This window comes from Fonsecaea nubica, assembly GCF_001646965.1.
Source record: "Fonsecaea nubica strain CBS 269.64 chromosome Unknown Scaff8, whole genome shotgun sequence".
NCBI classification, from domain to species: domain Eukaryota; kingdom Fungi; phylum Ascomycota; class Eurotiomycetes; order Chaetothyriales; family Herpotrichiellaceae; genus Fonsecaea; species Fonsecaea nubica.
This window is the reverse complement of record NW_019173681.1, coordinates 341,102-364,904: the sequence shown is the minus strand read 5'-3', so window position 1 is coordinate 364,904 and position 23,803 is coordinate 341,102. Positions and strand designations below refer to the sequence as shown.

At 52.4% G+C, this 23,803-nt stretch overlaps 8 protein-coding genes across 8 annotated transcripts; 5 read left to right on the top strand and 3 right to left on the bottom strand.

Moving 5' to 3' along the window:
- Window positions 1–3,416: 3,416 nt before the first annotated feature.
- On the top strand, window positions 3,417–4,282 carry AYO20_01980 (hypothetical protein; the record flags this gene model as incomplete). Its single annotated transcript, XM_022640286.1, has 3 exons — window positions 3,417–3,447; window positions 3,544–3,656; window positions 3,722–4,282. The coding sequence occupies 3 exons, from the start codon at window positions 3,417–3,419 to the stop codon at window positions 4,280–4,282; spliced, it is 705 nt and encodes a 234-aa protein (XP_022503786.1).
- A 3,697-nt stretch (window positions 4,283–7,979) lies between these two features.
- On the top strand, window positions 7,980–9,521 carry AYO20_01979 (hypothetical protein; the record flags this gene model as incomplete). The annotated part of the gene is made up of 4 exons (XM_022640285.1): window positions 7,980–8,105; window positions 8,174–8,578; window positions 8,624–9,431; window positions 9,490–9,521. The coding sequence occupies 4 exons, from the start codon at window positions 7,980–7,982 to the stop codon at window positions 9,519–9,521; spliced, it is 1,371 nt and encodes a 456-aa protein (XP_022503785.1).
- A 575-nt stretch (window positions 9,522–10,096) lies between these two features.
- Window positions 10,097–11,221, bottom strand: AYO20_01978 (hypothetical protein; the record flags this gene model as incomplete). The annotated part of the gene is made up of 1 exon (XM_022640284.1): window positions 10,097–11,221. One exon carries the CDS (start codon window positions 11,219–11,221, stop codon window positions 10,097–10,099), a length of 1,125 nt encoding a protein of 374 aa, XP_022503784.1.
- Window positions 11,222–12,293: 1,072 nt separating this feature from the next.
- Window positions 12,294–14,102, top strand: AYO20_01977 (dihydroxy-acid dehydratase; the record flags this gene model as incomplete). The annotated part of the gene is made up of 1 exon (XM_022640283.1): window positions 12,294–14,102. The coding sequence occupies one exon, from the start codon at window positions 12,294–12,296 to the stop codon at window positions 14,100–14,102; it is 1,809 nt and encodes a 602-aa protein (XP_022503783.1).
- Window positions 14,103–15,818: 1,716 nt separating this feature from the next.
- AYO20_01976 (hypothetical protein) lies at window positions 15,819–16,593 on the top strand (the record flags this gene model as incomplete). Its single annotated transcript, XM_022640282.1, has 2 exons — window positions 15,819–16,076; window positions 16,138–16,593. The coding sequence occupies 2 exons, from the start codon at window positions 15,819–15,821 to the stop codon at window positions 16,591–16,593; spliced, it is 714 nt and encodes a 237-aa protein (XP_022503782.1).
- Window positions 16,594–19,984: 3,391 nt separating this feature from the next.
- Window positions 19,985–20,686, top strand: AYO20_01975 (hypothetical protein; the record flags this gene model as incomplete). Its single annotated transcript, XM_022640281.1, has 1 exon — window positions 19,985–20,686. The coding sequence occupies one exon, from the start codon at window positions 19,985–19,987 to the stop codon at window positions 20,684–20,686; it is 702 nt and encodes a 233-aa protein (XP_022503781.1).
- A 339-nt stretch (window positions 20,687–21,025) lies between these two features.
- Window positions 21,026–22,545, bottom strand: AYO20_01974 (hypothetical protein; the record flags this gene model as incomplete). Its single annotated transcript, XM_022640280.1, has 2 exons — window positions 21,026–22,017; window positions 22,080–22,545. 2 exons carry the CDS (start codon window positions 22,543–22,545, stop codon window positions 21,026–21,028), a joined length of 1,458 nt encoding a protein of 485 aa, XP_022503780.1.
- A 750-nt stretch (window positions 22,546–23,295) lies between these two features.
- Window positions 23,296–23,677, bottom strand: AYO20_01973 (hypothetical protein; the record flags this gene model as incomplete). Its single annotated transcript, XM_022640279.1, has 2 exons — window positions 23,296–23,480; window positions 23,536–23,677. 2 exons carry the CDS (start codon window positions 23,675–23,677, stop codon window positions 23,296–23,298), a joined length of 327 nt encoding a protein of 108 aa, XP_022503779.1.
- Between the last annotated feature and the right edge of the window lie 126 nt (window positions 23,678–23,803).

The following is a 23,803-nucleotide window of genomic DNA, read 5'->3' as shown; positions in this document are numbered from 1 at the left end:
GAGGGAGAATTGCATCCTGACAGTCTCTCTAGACAGGCATAACTGATACAAGTATCTGCAGGTGGATATCACCGAGGCTTTTGAGAATCTGCGAGGCAACCAGCTCTTCAAACTCGTTGGATAAGGTTGTACCTTTTGACGAGAGGCTCCGCTGACTGCCCCTGACTGCGGAGGGTGACAAATTGTCTGTTTCTTTTTTGTCAGGATGGACGAGCCACAATCGAGCTTGTCAAACAATGATACTCTGACACATTTCTTGAACTCAGCGGTAGGTACTCAGCAACCCCAATTTGAGGGGGGGTGCTGTGCGTGGTTGTAGGCGACCTGATGTTTTCCAAGTTCGTGCTAGCACCGTCGTCGGTTCATGCCATGCGTCAGACAGTCGCGTGATGGAATGAGGCGAGGTGCATGCAGGCCCCGACGCCACAAGAGCGGAGAGAGCAAGTGTGCCCGTAGGTAGACTTGGAACCTGCGAAGAAACTCACGATTTCGGAATACGGTGTACTTGTAGTAAACGCACCCGAGTGTACGGATCCGTAGAGCTAAGAGGAGGCCTGTGGAGACTGCAAGAGGGATTTTAAATCCGATGCTGGGGTTGTTGTCCGAACCCAGAAGAAAAGTGTGGAGCATAGATTGGATAAATTTCCCGATCTCCAGCCGAGCATGATTGGATGAGGGAAGAGAAGAGGTGGCTGCAGCAGAGGAAGAGGAGGAACTGTGGGCATTTGTGGAATTTGTGGAAGCTATATCCGGCTGAACATTTTGTAGTGGAGTTGAATGGAGAGGAAGAGGAGGCCAATAGCCAGCGGGCCAGGCCGATGTGGTAGTGCTAACGCGTGTATTCCTGGGAGCAGTCAGTGTGTACACAGTGAGTCGTAGGAGTCGAAGGTACAAACCGCTTAGGTGGAGGATGGACATACCGCGTCGGATGTTCGGAGAGAGATGAGATGATGACTTGATGTTCAGTGGCAGTGGTGGCGGTGGTGGTGGTGGTGGCGACGAGGACGAGGATGACGTGGACGAGGCAGCGAGGAGTCAGATCTTATTTGAGCAGGGAGGGTGCATCTTATCGTCTTGCATTGAGAATTGACTGCACAGTACGAGTATAGTACCGAGTAGAGTAAGTGGACTGAGGAGTGTGTAGCAAGTACCGAGTACAAGTACGAGGTAGAGGGTGCCGGGGATGGCCGCAGATGAGAAAGAGATGCATGTTGACTAGATCTGCACTAGCATCGCAACAGAGAGACGCCAAGGACTGTCCCTCCTTGTACTCGTGGGGCCTAGAGCAGATGTCTTTGGGGGGGAAGGAACTGACGTGACTAGGCATTTGGGCGTCTGTTAGGTACAGGTACCCGCCACTTGGTACCTGACTGTGCACCCGAGTTATCTACTCACTACTAATAAGTATATAGGTATTTGATATACTGATGCCCCCCAGTACTCGGTACAATCTGTCATGGCGGATCCCGGGCCGCCAGCCGTTGCAACAACTCTATCTGCCATTAATTACTCGGTATACACCTGAGGTACTCCCAAGTTACTCGGTACGTACACGTAGGTACGTGGGGAACTAATTACCAGCCTACATAGGTAGGTCCACGAAGGTATGAAAAACGTTTGTGTTTATTCCTACCAATAACACGCCTGCTGCCTTAACTTTCTACCCTTTTGCATTTTCTCATTTTCTTCATGTTTTCCTTTCCCTCCTTTCGCCTTTCCATTCGCTTCTCTAGGCTCTTTTGAGTAAGTGATCTGTCCGTCGCCGCACCCTCTCTCGGAATCCTTCCCACACTCCTCTTCGCCTCTTGACTGGCCTTCTCCTATTCTGCTAGGTAACAATACACGCGCACAACACATACTTCCAACCAGAACCACGGCTGTTCCCCGTCTTTCGCCGTTACAATTCCTCTTTTATGCGCGCGTGAGACTTTTCCCCCAATTGCTCCCTGAATCTTGGACCAACGGCTCTTTTCTCGCCCCCAGTCATCAGTTCCCACCTTCTCTCCCACCCTCCCTCGACAGGTCATGCTACAGAGCCACTCAGCCCTCACAAAACCGTTATTCCCTCCCCTCTGCTCTTTGTCTTGCCCGTTTCTGTCTCTCTCCGTAGCTTATCCGTCTTTTGCGCATCCACCCACAAATCTCTCTATCGCCCCCCCGCCATCTCCGAACCCTTTTGCTCTGGCACGTCCTCGGTCCGAGATCGCCGTTTTGCAAGTATCAGTACCGAGTTACCAAGACCACAATACAATACCAGCGCCCCGTCAAAAAAACGAAAAAAAATCCTGATCTAACGAATTTGCTCGCTTGTCTCCAAAACAGACGTTCTAGTCGAGCCTATGGATTCCTTGGGCCCTTGAACAGTTCCAGCAAGGTACGGGAATCCAGACACGGTCTATTGCGTTGGCTTGTTCTGGGTCTCATGCTCCATCCTTCCGGGTCCCGACCAGCACCGTTGGCCCACCACACGATCCGTTACAATTTTCCAACTGGCAAACCATTGACCCTCCCAACCATTGGCGTCTGGCGTCAGTACAACGACAATAATTTGCTTGGGGACCATGCTTTGGTCGCCTAGAATCACACCTACCCGTCTTTCCGCAGCTGCGCAGCTTCGCAGCTTGACTGACTGAGTGACTTGACCATTTGCCTGCCTGACTGCGCTCGCTGACTGACTGACTGACTGACAGAAATCGTCCTGATCACAGAAACCAGCAGAAATTTCGCCATTCCACCCTTCGCTAGTCTCTCTCTCACCACTTAAACAAACGCCTCTTTTCCCCCCTTGGAAACGCTCTGGGGGACTCCGTCTACCGCGTTGCCCTACCACACTTGCGCAAGTCCGCCATCGAATCCACTCGCCTCGCTCTCCACCCTTTTTCCCTCCTCCGAATATCCTAGTACCACGAGATCGGCCGCACGCATCTTGCAGCTTGATACATCTACCCGTTGATATCCTCACCATCTTCTTCCGAAGTTTCTAGCTTGGCTCCTTTCTTCCTCCCTTTGCTCCTACATCAGCGCACCCGTCTGCCGCTGCCAAAGGCTCTCTCCACAACGCGATTCTGGTCTGTCGGCTTGGACATTTCGCTACCTCTAGATTGCTGCATCCAGATATTGATACCCATATGCCTTGATCTCTTCCCCCGAGAAACCCCCCTGTGAGCCTCGGCAAAATTCAGCCATGAAGCCTGGCAATACCACCAGTGGCCTGTCTCCACCTTCTACCGTGTCTCCCGCCGGTGTCACCAAAAGTACCTCGTTGCCCATTTCACGGCCAAGCAACTCGGCATGGGACAAACCTGAACGGGCTCGAACCAGTCACGCTTGCGAACCATGTCGCGAGCGGAAGACGAAGTGTGATGGTTCCAGGCCTGCATGTCGGAGGTGCCTTCACACAGGCACCACTTGCTACTATGGCTACGGCAAGGGCTGGAGGAAGCGGAAGTAAGCTTTTGCAACTTCAGCCCCCATTGATGAGTGTGCTTGCTTGCGAGTGTAGATGCTGACCATCGGAAACCCCCCCGCTCCCCAGGACTGCAGAGGACCTCACAGCAACCTCGCGGCGTTTGGCGCGGTATGAGAGCCTTCTCAATGAGATCTTGCCAATGGTGTCGCCAGAGGTACGCGCCTTGATCGAGGAAGCGCGTGACAACGTAAGGCTTTCTTCTTGCTGCTGATCGAGCCTGCACGTGGCTACGATACTAATTTGTTGCAACAGGATACCGCAGTGTCAAATAACGGTTCCGAGACGGCGGAAACAGATCAAAATTTCCTCCCTCCTGCTTTACTCAAGTCCGAGTCGAGCCTGGCAGCATCGGGAGGGCGCATCATCCTGCCGCTCCCCGTGCCCAGCCCACACGCTCCAGCACCCTCGCGCTCCTCGACATCGTCGGGGACGTTTGATCCAGTTGCCCCGCCGCCCACGATCGCCAGCACAGGACCAGGATCTACTGTCCAGACGGCGTCACGACTCTCGCCCGAATCTAACATCTCGGGAACACGATTGCCGTCTATCACTGCCGAAGGGCTCCTGATCGAAACCGGACTGAGGGATCGTTCGCCTACAAGTTTACACCGACCGGTCGACACAGTTGGCAGCTATGGGCAGGACCGTCTCGGAGCACCGCCAACCTCTCCGGGCAGTCACACGTCCCTTGGAGGTGCGTTAAGCGGACCACATCCTGGACGTTCAGATACTGACCCGCGGAGAAGAGACTATGCGGTCCCCACAGTTTTCCCCTGGCTGAAATCCAACGAAGCGGCTGCCGTGCGAAATTGATATTCTACATCTCTTGCATTCCTTATCTTGCACGTGTTATCTGTCCTCGGTTGTGATCTCGATCTCGCTTCCTGGTGGAGTTGATGGACCTGGACTGGACACTTCAGACTTGGCACCAGGACGATTTCAAGGTCTCGAAGCTCGACCCTGCGCAGAAATCTCAATTGTGGGACAAGCCGTGTGCACAAGCCATGCTGCCACGTCAAGGGGAGAAATACTTTCCCTGATCATCACGGAGATTTTGCTCTGAAGAGAGCATGATCTGCAACTGACCATCGCCGATGGAGTGTGGCTGTATCGTCCATCATCCCCACGGGAATCGGCCGCCAAAAGAATTCCGCGAGGTGGGTTGGGTTTGGGCGAAGGGGTGTTCCTGCAGAGTGTGCGAAAGAGAGGCTGATTCCTCACGCGCCATCCGATCAAGGGCGATCTGCGGGTCAACCACTCGTACCGCTTCCCAGCTCATGGAGGGCAACGAAGATGGCAGAATTCTTAAACTGCGATGCAGGGGGACTTGGTACAGAAGGGTAAACTTTGAGGTTGCTTGGTGGAGAGGGACGACAGTCATTCGTTCGCGGGCCTGGCAGGATCCACCATCGCTCCATTGGCCTTGGCACTGCAACGGTACGGGACTGGACCGGTCGGTCTAATTACCTTCCAATTTGGTTCCGAGTGGTGGCGGGTTTCTCTCCCGGCATGACACGTCATGCATCAGGCCTATCTCACCCTATGACAATGCGGCCTCCGAAACAAAGGGAGAAATGGGTTGACGGTGCTGACGGTGGTGGCAGGGGCAATGGAACGTTGTTATCGGATGATGATGTCCGTGATCAGTCCATTACAGGGCGAATAAAATGAGCTGGTTTGGCAATGGCATGTTTGTGTGAGATCAACGGACATGCACATCCAAGGGACATCAACCGAGTTCCGGAGTCGAAGAGAAGATCGCTGTTTCCGAGGTTCGTTTCTTGTTTGTGCACACACTCCCATGAGCCCAACCATGGAGCTGCAAGAGTGCAACTACAAAGTCCAGGGACCTCAACTACGGCGGAAGAAAAACTTCTGTGGACTGCTCGGCTATATCAGGATAGGAGGATTACAGATGATTGTCTGACAACATGCTTGTGGCCGAAGTTCTGGGAGTCAGCAACCAGTCATGACACTCTGTGTGTGCTGACTCACAACGCTTCGCCTGGGTGGTTACAAAGGGTAAACAGCACCAGCATCGTGGCATGACACATTAACGCCGATATAGAAAAATTAGATCGCTGCTTACACGGAAATATTTTTTCTAGACAAATACATGGACATTCGATTTATAACATTTAATTCCCCTTCCATCTTGACTGGGGGAACGAATATCCCAGATTCGCCATAAGTACTCGGTGCCTTGCAGTGATCGAGCGTCAACACCACACATTAGTTGCTGACCTGTGGAGATGTACACAGTGTTAGTCATAGACTTGTTAATGTCTGGGGCATAATAGCGCAAACATAATTGTCGAGATAGATAGAATGCCAAGTGTGATGGTATCCCAATCTTCCAACCCAGCTTGTCTTCACTTCTTTTTTTGTTCCTGGCACATTTCTTACGTTGACGATGTTGGGCGAGGAGCGATGCGCGCGATATATAATGCAACCAAGTCCGTGAGGTTGGGGAGTTGAACAGGCAGCTTTGTGAATGAGCACATAACCAACGTACCTTGTCCGGAACGTCTTTCCCAGTGGCCTTTTCAAACATATCTCGCGCCTTGTCGGTGATCTTTTCGTTGACACTCCTTTGCTTTGCGGGGTCGATTTTGCCTGATCGAGGGAACAAGGTCAGGACGAGTCTTTAGAGAATCTGCATTTCCCCTGGTATTTGACGAGACTTTACGAGGAGTGGTACAGAAGAGACGACGCAGACCGAGAGGGAAGAAATGTGTTGAATGTACCTTGGCCAAACTTTTTCTCCACGGCATCGAGACCTGTGCGCAGAAAGAGACTGATTAGTCTCCCGTAGCTCGCAGGGAAAGAAAGGGGAGGGGACGAATCGAGTTACCCTTGTCGAGGTAGTCCTCCTTCTGTCCAGCTGCTTGTCCTTGGTTGTTCATGCTGTCTGTGTTACAGGAGGTGATGCTGTTTCTTCTTCCCAGGAATGGTTTTGATTGTTTTGTAAAGGGCCACAGAATGCGGATATGCAATGAAAGTCCAGGTATAAGGATAGGGTTGGAGAAAAGGGCGCCAGCTTTATAGTTAAATTCGACTGTCTCTCACGGCATTGGCCATTGCATATTGCACATGCTGCCAGTGCTCATACCAGCAATGATATAGGAAAGGATCGGACAATCAAGGCGTGCTGCGAAATACCGTCATACATCATAGCGGAGACGATGTTGCAGCAATGAACCTATGGGATTGTCAGATGAACCACTGGTGTGAGTTCCCGGGCTATGCAGGGCAAATGGGTAGTGAGCTGAGAAGTGTACACAGGGAGCTGAACAGGACTTTGAGCGAAAGTAAAACAAGATTGATCTACAATGATGTTGGATGAGGCACAGAGAGGGAGAGAGCCAGGGCCACCAGGGCCCGAGCTGGGGATCTTCAAGCATCGCCCCACTGACGTCAGGTTCTCTCAAATAGGTATAGACTACTATCGAAGCTCCATGCCGAAGCTCATGCCAAGCTTTGCTGGATTCACGTGCTCCGGCTTGGCATTGTCGCGCCTTCTTGTCGCTGAAACATGGCAACAGCTTCACCATTGTTCGGCTGTTCAACCCTCCGGTCACCATCTCCCTCTGCCATTTCTTTTTGAGCCACTGAGAGACGTGAACTGTTTCAAAGTTACCACTGTGGCTGGTACCTGCCACAACGGTCAAGAAGACAGCTGCTGGATTTACACGCCCTGCCCCGCCCTGGCCTCATACCGCTTCCTCAGGCTCCTCCGGTGTCGCAGTTAAAATTGCGATCTTTCGCGACGTTCAGCGAATTCTGCAATAAACACCCCGAAATGGAATAGGCACTGGCTCGGTCAGGTTCTGGGCCCCCTCCCCAGATCCCGAACGAGGTGCCAGATCTCGACCTAGGTGTTAGCCCTGCGCAAACATCCCCTTTGCCCTTCCTCCTGGCGCAGATCAATGCGGGAATCTCAACGCCTACCTCCCGGCAACTATCAACTTCCGAGAGATAGCTTGGGCACGCTTACCCCATGAATGAGATACAGGGCTCCTTTTTTCTTGCCCCCCGAGGTATTGCTCCTTGATACAACACCACTGGGAAAGTTGAAACAAACACCTTCCATGATCCGGTGTCAAAATTTGTAGTGAGTTGAACACTTTTGCTGACATGATGAACTCCGTACGGGTTACCGAGATGGATGAGCGAGCAGGCGATGCTCGGATCTTCACACTTCCTTCTTGGAAGCTGTCTGCTATGGCAGAGACTATGTATATAACTCTCCCTCTGATGGCCAGAAATGCTATCGATCAGCAATTCTTCCAACCAGCACTCAGCTTACATTCCTTCCTTCAAAAGACTTTTGATAAGTCATTCTTTTCTACGAGGCTTTTGACAAGTCTGCCTTTCATTCCATTCACCAAGCTTTTGACAAGCTCTGCCTTTGCCTGACCGTGTGCTGGACACTCTCATTCATACGTCTTCTTCGTCATATCCCTTTGATATCAGTCGCGCTCGCACAGAACCCCATTCCTCCCTCAAAATGAAAGCATTCACTCTTTCTGGTCTGAGCACCCTCTTCGCCGGCTTGACGTTGGCCCATCCTGTCACCAAGCGTGGTGGCGGCTTCTCCGAGGTTGACATCACCATCTTGCAATTTGCTCTGACGGTAAGTAGTCCCTTCTGTCAAGCTCTATCCTCGAGACGGACCTCAGCATTCTAACCCGTTCTGAATAGCTCGAGCACCTTGAAAACACCTTCTACAAGGAAGCCTTTAGCAGCTTCAAGTTGCAGGACTTTGTCAATGCCGGCTTTGACGAGGCATTCTTCCTCAACCTTGAATTCATAGCGTCGGACGAATCAGCACACGTTGAGTTCCTCATCGCAGCGATTGAATCTGCCGGTGTTCGACCGGTCCAACCTTGCCAGTATAGCTTCCCAGTGACGGACGTTGCCAGCTTCGTCACTGTGAGCGCCATCCTGGAATCTGTGGGAACCAGTGCTTATCTCGGAGCGGCGCCCTTCATCGGGTCGCGAGATATCCTTTCGGTGGCTGCCAGTATTATGGCCACGGAGGCATTGCATACCAGTTCGCAGAGAAGCTCGCTCGGTGCAATCGCCGCCCCCAGTCCATTTACAACTGTAAGTCTACCTACCTTTGGGTACAAATGGCTGTTTGAGCGATAGACTTGGACTAACGGAGAACCATTCAAGCCTCTTGACCCCAATTCGGTCTTTACCATTGCCTCGCAGTTCATCGTCTCCTGCCCTGCCGACAATCCACCGCTACCATTCACTGCGTTCCCCGGCTTGAAGACCAACTCCCAGGCCTGCTTCGACGAGAGTGGTAGCAGCGACAGTTTCTCCACGGAATCCGTCAACTATGCTACCGTTGTGGCCAACATTGAAACTGCTACGGACACTGTAAGCGCGTATGGAACCGATGCCACTGACTCGACAACAACAGCGGCCTACGACAGCACCTCGACAACCACCACCACTACCACCACCTCTACCACTACCACTGACTCAGCCGACTCAACCACCACCACCACCACCACCACAACTATGGATATGGCGACCGCAGAGGCCGCGGCGTCAGTCACAACTACAACGACCACGACCACGGACATGGCTTCGATGGCCACATCTACACCTGCCTATGCACGACGAAGCACCGCTCTCGAGGCGCGCACAAATGGTGGCTCTGCTTCATCTTGCTCCGCCCCCGGTGCCGGTTCGTCTCTTCAACTCATTCCGGACTTTTCCAAGTCGCACCATGACTTCTCTCGAGTCGAAGTCGTCTTTGTGACGTTCATTGCCGGTCTCGAGGTGGTCTCGGTACAGGCCGTCTTTGGAAGTGACGGAAGTATCAACGTCAGCATCCCAGGCAGCATCGGTGGTGGCCAAGTATTCATTTTCATTACGATCGTCGACATTTCCGGCAGAAGCCTGAGTGCCAACGAAGTGCTTTTTGGTCCCGCCATCATGGAGAGTGAGTGGCTGCTCTTTCGCAAGTCTTTTGGAATTTCAAATTACTGACATTCGACCAGTTGCCCCATCATTCCCTTCTATCATCCAGTAAACGTGCCCTCAGGCAGGAAGCTGTGGGTGGACATCCCTAGGTGAGTCGAGAATTCTAGGGATGGTCAAGAGGAAGGAAAACAGGAGGGAATGTGGCCATCGGAGAATAACTTCTCTTCTCCATGGCCGTCGGGAGTTGTTGGATACCCTTTCATGTCTCTCCTTAACGACCCTTTTTGTGCTTGTGGGCTTTTTGTCTGCCTTGTACGTGTTCTTGCGAGACTTGAGAGAAGAGTGCAAGGAGAGGAATGGGGCTCGATCAATGAGTGTCGAGCGTTGAGTGTATAGAGAGCCTTTTTTTATTTTGCATATCGCCCGCTAAAGACGTCTGCTGATGGGTGGGAAGCGAAAAGCAAAAGAGGCGCGCGTGTGGAAACGGTTTTTTTCCAAAAGGAGAAGAGATACCCAGAGAAACGGCAGATTTTATATACCAATGTGATATGACGGAAAAAAAAAACAATGACTTTGAAAATCTTCCGAACGGGCTCTGAAGAGGAAAGAGGGAGGTGGTGATGAAGCTTCAAAAGAGCCAAAGAGTCGCGTTCACATGGCTGATGACACTCGAACCAGATCAGGTCAACACATGAAACCACTCCGATACTGACAGACGTGTTCGTGGTAGTACTCTCTCCTCTCACGCAGGACGGGGTCTTGATCCTGAGGACCGGCGCCGGCCCCCTCTTGCCCCAGACACGGACTAACGCCAGTCTGCGGTCGGTCGAGGTGCTTGTGCATCAAGCACCCCGGGACCCCCCGGTCGTCGAGCCAAAATGTGCCGGCCGTCATGCGCGGCTCGATCTCTGACGCCTGCACGACGTAATTGTCCACGAGGACTCTGAGTCGCTTTTTGAGATCATCGAGAGATGACGCCATTGGAGTGCCCGTGCCCGTGCACGTAGCTAAACACTCCAGGTAGTGTTCTAGCTCATTGAATAGGCAAGGATACATGATGGTCAGCTCGTCGATGGTCACCAAAGAATCTTCCCGTACCAGCTTGGTGCGGACCTCGGCCGCAGGCACGACCCCGTCATCTTCAGAAAATACCAGGAGGTCTGGGTACATGACAGAGCTGATGGCTTGGTTCATCGTGGTAAAGGCGACTGAGAGGAACCCCATCGTCGGCGTGTCGACGTCTTGAAGGCGCAATTGCGCTATCCGGCGTATAAGCCTTGCGTAGTCTGCGCCTATAACCTTCAGCTCAAGAAAGGCTCGGCGCTTGCTCGGAGGGAATCGATCCATAACACTGATATCGTTGTTTGTGTCGGCTGATAGACCAAAAAAGCTCGCAACCATTAACCGAACAATTTCGGACCGTGTATGTTCATTTCGGGTCGCTTCTCTGAGAATCTTCTCCCCGCTCTTCATGTGCGCCATGGCGGCCGTGAAATCCTCGTTGCACTGAGCCATTGCAGAGAACAGTCGGCAGACGATCAGCGCAACATCCCATGAAGGAGGCTGGGCTGTGAATGCACGAACAGCTTGGGTTCTTCGCTCCAATATCAGGATGGTGTGATCAGTCCCCGAAATATAAGAGTCGAAAGTCGCCGCCACCGATATCATTGCATGATGGACCGATGGGTTCGCCCAGGCAACTTGTGGGACGATGGATTGCCAGAAATGACGCCATTTTCTGGTGGAAGAGAGAAGAGGTGCGGTTTTGCGGAGGAACAACTGGGTGTAGTTGTGGTCCACGTCCACCATCCACGGTGTCGAAGGTTCGGCAAGGATCCTGGAGGGATTGGAAAGAGTCTGATTGTTATTTCTTGCGATTACAGAGGACCTGTGGCACTCTTGGTGTGACGGAAATGCCTGCAGCGAGCTTGATTCTCGTTTTGAATTGTCGACTATATCCTTTTGAGATGGCTCAAACAGCCAGGTCTTTGGAGGTTCGTATCCGTCACAATGAAACTTGTCATTCAAGCATCTTGGTCGCCGTTAGGACATGGCAGCTCGAGATCGGGCTGTCGTTACCTCATGCAATACGGCTTCCCTTCGTCGCAGCGTTTCCGGCGTTTCCTAGAGCTGTCACCGCGGTGAGGAAACTCGAGATGAGTCGCGTACTTACTTGCAAGTCTTACAACCAGTCCTTACTTTTGGGGCCCATCTCCTTTGCCGCGGATTCTGTGGAAGCGGCATCTAGTCCGTGATCCCTTGCGGATGGGTACCTTGCCTGAGAATCACAGAGTAATTGTCGTGACAGGAAATAAGGTGTGTCAAAAGGAACTTCAAGCGTCCAACTTGTTGGATAGAATTAGAGTCGCAGCTCGATGTCGAAGTGACGTCGTTGCAGAGGGAAAACTGACAAACGTACAAAACAGTGCGATCACACATTATCATGCAAACAGTGCAAACAAGCACCCTTAAGCCTAGGAACTACAGCCTTGTCAGCCCCTCAAACCCTCATCTGATCAATTCCCCTCGTTCGGCGTCAACTCCGAGAAACCGATATGACAATGTGGGGAACACAGAGGATCATGAATGCCAGAGTGAGCAATGGAGCAACGGATTCTGCCAATCGAACGTCTTGTATTTCGAAGGTTCTTCCCGGCCTGGAATTTTCCAGTCACAAAGTTTCTGTCGCATCCGTCAGAAACCACAGACAGCATCGTCGCTGGGAGCTCGAGATCCCCCACCCTTGGCCTGGGCAAATCTATCACCGAAAGTGTCTTTAACATTAGCCCATCATTTCTACCCCCCGAGCATCGCCTGTCATACGGCCTTCTCTTTCAATCGCGTGCAGGACTGAGCGTCAAAAGCAAGGCAATCCTTCAAAATGGATAAAACAGGTGGCTTCCAGGAACCCCGCTATCTCGACTTCGTGCGCTCTTCGGAGCCCACTGGCGTCGATGGCAAGCCCATGCTCAATCGCTACTCAACGCATCTGACTCGTCAGCATGACTTCCCCGGGGCACAGGCTATGCTCTTCGCCGCGGGCGTGCCAGACAGACAAGCAATGCAGACGGCTCCTCATGTCGGCATCGCCAGTGTTTGGTGGGAAGGCAATCCCTGCAATATGCACCTTCTAGACCTGGGCAAGGAGGTCAAGAAGGCCGTCAATGCTCGTGGAATGCTGGGCTGGCAGTACAATACCATCGGTGTAAGCGATGCCATCACCATGGGAAACCAAGGAATGCGATTCAGTTTGCAAACTCGCGAGATCATCGCCGACTCGGTCGAGACAGTGACTTGTGCCCAGGCGCATGATGCCAACATCACCATTCCTGGCTGCGACAAGAACATGCCGGGTTGCATCATGGGCATGACGAGGCACAACAGACCGAGTTTGATGATTTACGGAGGGACTATCGACAAAGGATACTCGGAGACTTTGCGCCGGCCCATCAACGTCGCCACCTGTTACGAGGCATTTGGTGCGTACACGTTCAATACCCTGCGTCAACCGGACGATGGGGGTGACACATCCAAGACCAAAGACGAGATCATGGAGGATCTTGAAAGGCATGCCTGTCCGGGTGCCGGGGCCTGTGGTGGCATGTACACCGCCAACACCATGGCCACAGCAATCGAGTCAATGGGATTATCGCTGCCTGGATCGAGTTCGACACCAGCGAGTTCGCCAGCTAAAATGCGAGAATGTGCCAAAGCCGCAGATGCCATCAAAGTCTGCCTGGAACAGGACATCACACCAAAGAAACTTTTAACCCCCAAATCCTTTGAGAACGCACTCGTCATAACCATGGCCCTAGGAGGAAGTACCAACGCGGTCCTCCACTTGCTCGCCATGGCCGTCACCGCCGGTGTGGAGCTCACCCTCGATGACTTCCAGCGCGTGAGCAATAAGATCCCCTTCCTCGCAGATCTTGCACCATCGGGAAGATATTCCATGGCAGATCTCTACGAGATCGGGGGCGTGCCAAGTGTACAGAAACTCCTGATCGCAGCGGGCATGCTCGACGGCTCCATTTTGACAGTAACTGGTAAGACCCTGGCTGAGAATGTCGCGAGCTGGCCCAGCCTTCCCAGCGATCAAGTCATCATCAAGAGCCTAAAAACCCCCATCAAGGAGAGCGGACACATTCAGATTCTCAAAGGCAATTTTGCACCTGCCGGAGCGGTGGCAAAGATCACAGGAAAAGAAGGCCTTCGATTCACGGGAAAGGCGAGGTGTTTTGAAAAGGAGGCTGAATTGAACGATGCTCTGAATAGAGGTGCGATACCACGTGGAGAGAATCTTGTGCTCATCGTCAGATATGAGGGACCCAAGGGTGGGCCAGGGATGCCGGAGCAGCTAAAGGCCAGTGCAGCCATCATGGGGGCAGGTCTCACGAACGTCGCTCTTGTGACTGACGGACGGTACTCGGGTGCATCACACGGATTTATCGTGGGCCACGTTTGTCCCGAGGCAGCCGTTGGTGGCCCGATTGCGTTGGTCAAAGACGGTGACGAAGTGACCATCGATGCCGAGAAAAACAGTATCTCGATGGATGTCAGTGACGAGGAGCTGGAAAGACGTCGAAAGGAGTGGAAACCTCCAAGGCCGGCAGTAACGAGGGGCACCCTAGCAAAATATGCAGCGCTCGTCAGTGATGCCAGTCATGGGGCTGTCACAGATCTGTTCTGAAAGCCACAAGTCAGTAAGAGAGAGGCCAGGCCAACAGAGACTGGAAGGCTCGAGCCACGAGAACAGAGCAAGGTCCGTCAGCCAATTCTGATAGAGAACAGACATTGTCCAGTTCCTAAAGCATCTTGAGCAGAGGTCTTTTGTTTTGCACCATAGTCTACCGGGTCTCAAGTATCTATTCACGTAGGACGCATTGAGGCTGTTCCAGTTGACGTTGTAGGGGGTTCTTGGGGCGCTGGTGGGTTCAGTTGATGTGATGCTCTGGCAGCTTATCGCGGAAAAGCTGGAACGGTGAGCGACCAGGGGCGAGGCGGATAGTCTTATCCAGTCGTGGAACAATAGTCGATGCGGGAGAATCGTATGGTTCGATGAGGTTGTGGTATGTAGGACTGTGAGTAGAGATGAGCCTTGATGAATAGTGATGAAGGATGAATTGTCTGTAGGCGACAAAAGAAAGGGGAAGTTGAATTTGCCGAGTCTGATTCTGGCTGCGGATCGCGCCTTGACATCTGCACCTTTGATCCTTGCACATCAGCCTCTTCTCTCTTCTCTCAGCACCAGCACCACCGTCACCACCACCCTATTCTTGACTTTGTATTCTGGACCGTGTTGCTCACCCATGATTCAGTCAAGCCCTCCTCAAGGTAGCTAGCAGAACAACAAAGGCATCCGAAGCTGAGCTCACTCATGTTGCAGCGCCTGGAGACCATCAAGTGGCTGATATTCCTCAACCGGCAACGCTCCAGCGATGTGCCGCATTTGTTCAAAGGAGTACTCGGCCCGGATTAGAGATGCATCCCGCAAGGGGTAGACCTCACAACCACCGAGCAAAGGCGTTGAATATAGCCGACTGTGAGCTGAAATCCATGGCGTATCGAGGCCATCTACCGGAATGCATGACTGTCAGCCCAGGTCACAGGGAGAGACCGGACAGTCTCAGCCTGACGTTGCGTTACCTTGCATCCTTCTGGTCGGAGGGCACGCTATACCCCCAATTCAATCCATGATAAAGGCATATTGGAACGACATGACCTTACTTTATTCACATTACGTCTTGGTCTTGCAATGTCTGAGTATGCCACTTAATGCTTTGTCTCTGCTGTCATGGGACGTAACATCGTCATACAATGGTCAGGACACACGGATGGTGCCAGCAAGGTCATCGTCGGTAAATATCTGTGATCGCGGATGAGTATGTGGGAGATAGCGACCCAATTCAACTGTGAGGCGATTTCGAAATCAGTGACTGAGGCGTTCAACCCGTTACCGATCTGACTCCTGCTGGGACCTTGACGTGGCAACACTTCATGTTGTTAGAGGAGCATGTGCCGAACTGATTGAAGATATCTAGGTGAGTGAAGTGTGACAACGACCAGATGACCAAGGATACCTCGAAGCGAGTTTACCCTCCTCTTCACTTCACTGCTTTTCGGCCTCACCTCGAACGAACTTGGCTAGATTTCTTGACACCCATATCACCTCAAATCGCCAAGGTGCTGTCAACACTACCACAGTCAATTCCGATCTGTCTTGATACTCTTTCCAATCATCATTCTTTGTGATAACAGGGTCACTTATCTTCGACAAACCTACACAGACAGAGAGGCTAACAGCTGTTCTCGAGCTCGAAATATTTGCTTCACACAGATTGTGCTCCACCTCACTCCTACCTGCGCTTCTTCACCACTTTCACTCCAGCTGGAAGCCTTTGCAAACATGTTTATCGGCCCCAGCTTCCTCTCCTGCCTCGCTGTGGTTTCTGTGGCCTTGGCTGTCGACAATGACAAGAACCCAGACCTCGTTGCTAAGCTTCGCGTGGCTGACACGCACCTGGACCGCATGAACTTGCTCCCGAATGATTCGGACTGGTTCTTTGACTTCACCAAGCAGGACAAGTACACCTTCTCGCCTGGGGGAGTGGTCAATGCCAACGCTGCTACTTTCCCAGCAACGGTTGGCCATGGCATGACAATGGTAGGGGTCAACTCTATCTCACACGTACATCATGTCCTTCTAACTGACTCTCTTTCAAAAGGCGCTACTCAATTTGGGCCCCTGCTCCATGCTTCCACCGCACATTCATCCCCGTGCCACCAACTTTGTCGTTGCCATCGCAGGGACCACGCAAACCTACATGGTGGCCGAGAACGGTGCCCGAACCGTGACTGAAACGCTCCAACCAGGCCAGATGACCATCTTTCCTCAAGCCTCCATCCACACCATGATGAACATTGGCTGCGAGAATGCGCAGTTGGTCTCGGCCCTCAACTCCGACGACTCCGGGACCACCAACCTCGCCAACACATTCTTCTCGTTTCCACAGAACATCACCGGGACCATCATTGGAGGCGGACTGAACCCTCGGGACATCTATGGGCGAGTACCGGCCGTCGGGACAGGCAGCAACGCGGGCCCTCAGGCGTGCATTGCCGCGTGCGCGAAGAAGGGGAAGATGATCAAGCGAAAACACGAAGTGCCGTCCTGGAACTAAAACCGAGAGGCGTGGCCGGGGACCCCAAGAGTTCGCTTCGAGCTGACAAACACGAGGAGAGGCGGTCTTGGGAAAAATCCGGTCTTGGAGACAAACAGACAAACGCCGACATTATTTGTTGCGAGTATTTCTCAAGGACGCGTGGAAAATATCTTCTTCCTCAGCATGCGGTTAGCACTCACTCACGAGACTCACGATGCTTGCATGGAATTATAGTGCCGAGACAGAGAGTGACTCTTTCCAAGTCGACGTGACAGTCGAACAGTCCGCACAGGTGTGCAACTGTTACTGGAACATGGAATTAAATCCTTGAAAATTGACGATCCAGACTGGGGGTTTTTTTTTTCTCTCTCTCTCAAAATATTAGACTGTGATGCTCATGGTACTGTGCTCCACGCTGAATACACAGATAAGCTACTCCGAATCACCTAGGGGTGTTCCCCCTGGTACTGTGGTCAAGTGTAGCCGTTCTAGCCCTTTACTGCATCGTCACGGCACACGGCAATCGCGTTAAAAACTATTAAACAAAAAGAGTCACGGCTAATAATCCAAGTGACCTCATCACCACCGTTTGCTTTTGATGTCATGGGACCCCTCTGAACCATGCAGCCATCAACAGTGACATTGTCGCGACTCTGATTGTTCATTCTCCCCTGCACCTAACTAACAATCGGCAGACTACATTCTTCCCTTCCGACTCCATTGCCGGTGGTTCACCTCGGAGCAATCCTCTCGTTTGGATCCCGCCATACTAAGGATATGAAAGAGGAAGAAACAGTACTGTCGAACCAGGCACGGAGACACCCGAGGGATGCGTGCATGTTTTCAAACCGCCCACGCGGGTATGTACTCGTGTCGGCCTTTGGGGATTCTTGGCTCGGGAGGGTCGAAGTTCTTGATGGCTGCAGAGCGAACAGAGGGGGGTTTGATTAGCCTTTATCCTTTTTGTCCACAGGTTCAATGCCATGTCTGACAAGAATGAGCGGGCAATGGGTCCATCTATATTGTACCTGTTACGACCCTCTTGACCAGTGAATCCTTCTTCTCCTTCTTAGCCCGTTCCTTCTCACTCATGAGAGATGAGGTCGATATCGAGGCAGCGTCGAATGACACGTTGGCCTTGGAATCCGACGGCATCTTGTTGGTTCTGGATGTCAATGGTTTGTTTGAGTGGGTGGGCAATGGTGTCTCGGAGTATTCTTGTAGAGGTTTCTTGGTCGAGGATGTTCAAGTAAGCTTTTCCCTCCAGCAATGCCGAGTGCTATGGTGCGTTTCAGTATGAAGACAGAGGACGTAGGCCTCAGGGCTCAGGCAGACGGCTTTCGTCCACGTCTTTATAGCCCGACCGCGAAGCGGACGAAGGCGCCGGCAGAGGTTTGGCATGAAGCTTGTCTGTCATTCAATGGTGGCCTAAACTTTACCAGATGGGACCACGCGCGGGCAGCACCATACCGCCCACAGAGGAAGTGTATGGTGCATTCGGGTGATAGGTCCTGAATACAATAGAATTCGCGTAGGAGCTACCGCATCAGGTAATGATTCGACGAATCCATATGAAGTGGGTATTGTCAAGTGGATGCAGTGGATGCAGTCGAGGAATCATGGCTGATCTGACTCATGAGGGTTTCTTCGTCAGCCTTACGGCTCTCTCACGGCGATGATTCCTCGATGATTCCTGCCGTGCGGTCCTGCGGCCTCCTCTTGATCGTCACCTCTTATAAGAACCCACCTGCCCTATATAGCGACCGAAGAGGAAGAGGAAGACTTGAGGTCGAGGGATACAGGGAGGAGGGGATGGCGAGCTGCCTGTTCGTGTGATTCTGGCGGCATCAGTTGTGGGGAGAATGAAAACAGAAAAAAGGTCCAATAAACAAGCAATGGACCGAGTACGAGGTAATAGCGAGTACGCCGCCGCCAATCACGGGGAAACAGACCCAACGACAAATTGAGGCACGTATTCGCACTTTTTGCCTCGACGCCATTTTTTCTCTCTGAGTCACAAAAGTCACGCATGACGCACAAGTCTAGACTCGAGAGAGAAGTTCGAGTTTCCGAGTCAGGCAACTGGAAGGGGTGGACGACGAGGAGATAATACAAGACTCGTCAAACTCGCAGATAGCCGATCTTCCTCCTCTCCCACGTTCATCGTTTCATCGTCCCAGGCACCACTCTGTCTACGAGTACGTGCCTGATCATGTGGAGCTCTTCTGCCACGAACGGAGCTTCTACAGAAGGTTCATCCCGTCATTCAGGCTTGAACACGAGGGATTTTCCTTGATTGGGGACTGCTTCGCTAATTCTCATGGAATTGACTCGATGTGCTAAAGAATGCACTTCAGTCACGACTCGCCAGACACACCGTGACATCCTGATCCTGTCCTCGTTTGCAAGTCCCATTGATCTTGTCCACGCCATATAACCGCCGTCACAGCCTGTTGGAGTCGAGTGCAAGAGAATCAGAGTGGCCTCGTGGCTCCACATGATGATAAATCTGCGCCATGTTGCTCAGGACCCTATTGATGCTGCGTACCAGAATACGTTCGCAGCTGCGGTCTCGATGTCGTTTGGACGATCACCCCGCAAGCTGCTGCCAGTGACCTGCTCGTCATCTCGAACAAATAGTACAAGGTTTGTCAATGATGTGCTAACCCTTCTATAGTCCTCAAGATATATGTGCCTACTACCACGGTGGCGTCCCCCTGAATGGCAACAGAATCCCCAATCACAGAACCATTCACGACCGGTCCACAAACAAACGAATCCAGCAAGCCCTGGGTCCGTGACAGCCGGGACTATCCTCCTGGTTATACGTTTGACCATCTCCTTAGGCCTCCATGCTACTCGCGGTCTGCAGCCCACGAGCGCGTCTCTGGCTCGAGCGGAGGGATCGTTCATGTGACTTGTGTGGCTAGGTACATCGTCGAATCTTGCCCAAGCGGATATCACAAAGGGATACAATGACGCAGAAGGAATGGTGACATGGTGTAGAACAAAAGAACAAGGTGACAACAAGTTTAGTCAAGAAGCTGGATGAACGGGGTCAATTTGGCAGGCATGTCACAAGGAATAAGGTGACCCGTCACCATGTATCCCTATCCGTTTGCATCTTGTCATTCTCCTCGCCCTTCTCTATGGTTCTCGTAATTGCACTTTTGCCTTGGACCTCTTCCACATCCATCAACACAACCTTCCCCTCGAGGAAACGGCAGTAATGACCGAGAAATCCGGGCACAAACCCACCTCGACCCTCTCGATGCAGACTTAGACCACGGAAGTAGATCTCGCTGGACCCAAGCCTCAAGATCGCGCGAACGCCGACGCGGACGCGGCCGCAGACGGCGCGATGTTGCCGTTCCACACCTCCCTCGCTCATCCCCGGTCCCGTCTCACGATGGAATCCTCCCGGACAACGCGCGATGGCAGAACCCATTGCGCTGGCAGCGCTGTCGTCAAGGATAAACTCACCCACTTAAACAGATGCCCCCGCGCGTACCACTACTTCAACAGCGCGTATCCGGACCACAGTCTCAGAGTCGAGTACTCCGACGACCCTCGCTATCCCGCAGGCGAGTACCCCGAGGGTGCATATCCGACCGACGCATACCGTGTAGCAGGGGACGAGGACTCAGAGTCAGAGCATTACGATGGCCGCGAGGACGAGACCGACTATGATGATTATGGGGGCAGTGGAGAAGCCGAAGATGACGACGACTGGGACGTAAGCCGGCGCGCGAGTTTGCTTTGCGACGGTGATGAAGAGAGCGTAGACCATGGCCGGTTCTGGGAAGTGGATGAGGCCGAGTCTGTGGGTCGAGAGCCCTTGGAGTCGAGCGAGGGAGAGTCGACCAAGGCTTGGGACGATTCCAAGGATACAGAGAGGGTTGCAGCTGCGTTCATGGGAACGACGACGGTCCCCGAATGTAGAGGCCAAGGGGAGAATGGAGAGATCTGTCATCATCCTTGCCGCGTCAGCGCTCCCCGTGCTCAGCCCAATTTCACATGGCGTACACTTTTCGCATTAGGCGCTTGTGTCGGGGTGGCATTATATGCTTGGAACTCGGCATTGGATCGAACTAGCAATCCAAGTCTCTAGCGACACGAATGTTTTTGGTTGAGTCATATCATCCCCGCTTTGAGGCAGTCCCTTGTGCGTTGTGGAAAGGTCCATTTTTGGCAAGGTGGCTGACTTTCATGAAGCAGGTCCAAACGCCCTGGTAAGCTCTCTGTAGAGGATCTGCTCGTATGTCGTTCAGATCGGTTGTGCCTGGGGTGAGGGGAAAGTGAACCTTTAGACGTGCCGAATCTTGCACCAAGCGTGGGATCGTCCTCAATCATCTGCGGATCGGTGCGTGGACAATTCGAATAAGGCGCTGTGCTGCTAATTGTCCATTTGGGGAACAAGACAAAGTTGCCAGTATTGGTTCACAGTTCTTCAAGGCCCTTTTCCACTGCCGCCGCTCACAAAACGTCTCGCGACCCAGGCACTCCCATGTTCCAGATACTCTTCGCGCGTAACACCGTACTCCCTGACAATCCCAGGAAATCCACACGCCAACCTTGCGCCTCCCAGCCAAGTTGACGTGATGGGATCCGCCATTTTACGAACTCGAACCTGCCATTCAGTCTTCACCCTCATGCGTAGCTCGGCTTCAAGTCTTTCTGCAAAGCCAGTAATATGCGCATTTCCGCCGACGAGGAGGACGTTGCTGAGCATGGTGACCTGCAAGAGTGGGGGGAGGACACTGAGCGACTGCATCACAATATCTGCTAACCCAGGCTGTTTCGAGCCTATGTCGCCAGGCGAGAAGATGATTTCTGGGATAGAGAAGCGTTCATTCCCCAAGGTCATTGAGATTTCAGCGTCTGGCCCGGAGGAGAGGGCGGCTTGTTTGCGCTTACGTGCGGCGGCGGGGGTGGGATCATGTGGACGGCTGAACCCTCGAAGAAGATGAATGCCATCAGGGAGGATATAGTCGACTCGAATCTCCTGATTTTCCGCGGGAACTTTGTGGTCGACATCCATAGCCACGTCCGAATCATCCAGTTTCGAGGGCGTTGATTTCAGCCTCGTTTTGTTTCCCTTCCACGTCTTCTCCAGGTCGGTTCGGAAATCTCCACTGACAAAACAGACATCTTCCTTGATGTCATTGACGATTTTGGTGTCTTGATGCAAATCAAAATGTCGTACAGAGATAACTTCTTTTAACAGATTCGTCAGGTGCTTGCCTCCGAAATCCAATCGACGGACTGCTCGGTGCAAGGGGCGGCCCTTGAAGAGCGGTGTGATGGTGGTATGGCTGTACCCGCTGTCGATCACAAGGACGCATTCCATCGGCAGGTCTGCCCAAGGGTCATTGTCTGGCTTCGTGTACGATGCTCCTTCAAATAGTGGATGAAGATCATTGTAGGCATTAAGTGACGGGCCTGCTTTGCACATCAGCAAAGATTTCCCTAATGCGAGGTGTCTCTGGCCTAGCCATACCTACCAATGACCCTGGAATATCCCCCAAACCCCCACTCTTCCATGATGATCTCGTCTGCGTTCTTCTGGAAAGGAGGCATAGTATTAGGCGGCTCGGTGAAGATGAGGGTGGTGTCCTCCGGACTCTTCACCAGCAGATCCTTCTTAGCAATCCGTTCATCGAAGAAGGACTGGTCCCATATCTCTTTCTGCGCCTCCCAGCTCACAACCTGACCGTTCTCGACGGGCCGGCGAAACAACGCCTCGCTCCATTGTGTGATTTCTTCGGATTGCGAACCGACGTAGACTTTCCGGTCACGGCTGCGGACGATGCAGTTTGGAATGATATGGCATTTTGACAGGGCATCTGCGTCCGAAACAGGTCCCAAGGGCGCGAAACCTGCTTTGAGGCTGTAACCACCATTGTCGAGGACGAAAGTAGTGGAGGGAAGGCCGGGGGTGCTTCGTGTGGACTTGGGTGCGCGGGGCATGGCGACTTTATGCAGCCCGCATCATTCCTTCCAGGAGATCAGAGATCTACTTGGAGAAATGATATCTATGGTGGTGGCCCGGAGAAACTTGTCGCGTATGTGTATGTAGAGTACGAGAGAGCATTTGATGGGTGTTTGGAACGTCAATTTGATTTTCGAGAAAAGTTGTCGCATCACATTTGTTCCGCGTCTAGCAAACATGCACCCCAAGCACCTCTCGCCGCTTTACCAGGCGACAAGCGTCCTTGGCCAGCCTGCCCAATCAACACGTTCTTCATTCCTCTCTCATTTCTTCCCGCCACCTCATCCTCCATCAGTGTCGGTCGCACCGCAGGATGATCTATTTACCATGTTACTTGTCCCAATTTGTCCGGTTTGCCACTATCCTTGACTCTTCAATTGTACGTGAAGATTAAAATCGGCCACTTTCGAGTGCTTCTCGAGGTCGAGCAAGGCTGGGAAAAAGGGGCAATGGACACTACCGAGGCACTATTACATGGTACCATCGAGAATTACCTTGTCCTGTTCGTGAGGGCCGAGTTCGTGTATTTTAAATCGTGGCGCACTCAGTCCATAGACCGTGTGCGTATGTCTCAGAGGCCTTCTGCGTCATTCATGCCGTCTCCCATTGCAGGGTAAAGAGAAAGACTGCAGCATGTGCTGGTACACCATCTATTGGCTCTGAACATGTTTCATACATGTATGTACATGGCCCTCTGAAAATTCTATAGACAGGAAGAGATAGTCAAATCACTTGAAACTCGTCCGTGTGACTTCACTGGCTTTGGATTCGCTGACTTCGGGTTTCAGATCCTCTGTAATATTTCTCTCGTCCTTCCAGGCGAGGGCGACAAATTTGGTGTGGCTTCCTCGAGCCACGATCTCGTTATTCTTGTTCATGAACTTGACGGAAGTGTATGCGAGGGTTTTGCCGACTAGATGAGATCAGCACAAACTTCGACTATGGAGGAGAAAGAGCACATATCTCACACTTGTCGCAGATGACCTCGCCTTTCACCAAATCACCGATCTTACCGCCTGCATTGAGGTAGGTCACGCTGAGATCTGTTGAAACTCCTGTCGAGTACAGACCACGAGATGCCAGAGCAAGTGAGCCACTAGTATCGACCATGGTGGCCAGTGTGGCGCCATGTAGTATCCCTAGGCGGTTCGTGTGCTGCTTCTCGATGGGTAGTTCGAAGTTGACTTTCCCAGGTTCCGCAGCTGTTATCCGCATCTGAACGACACAATTGAGTCA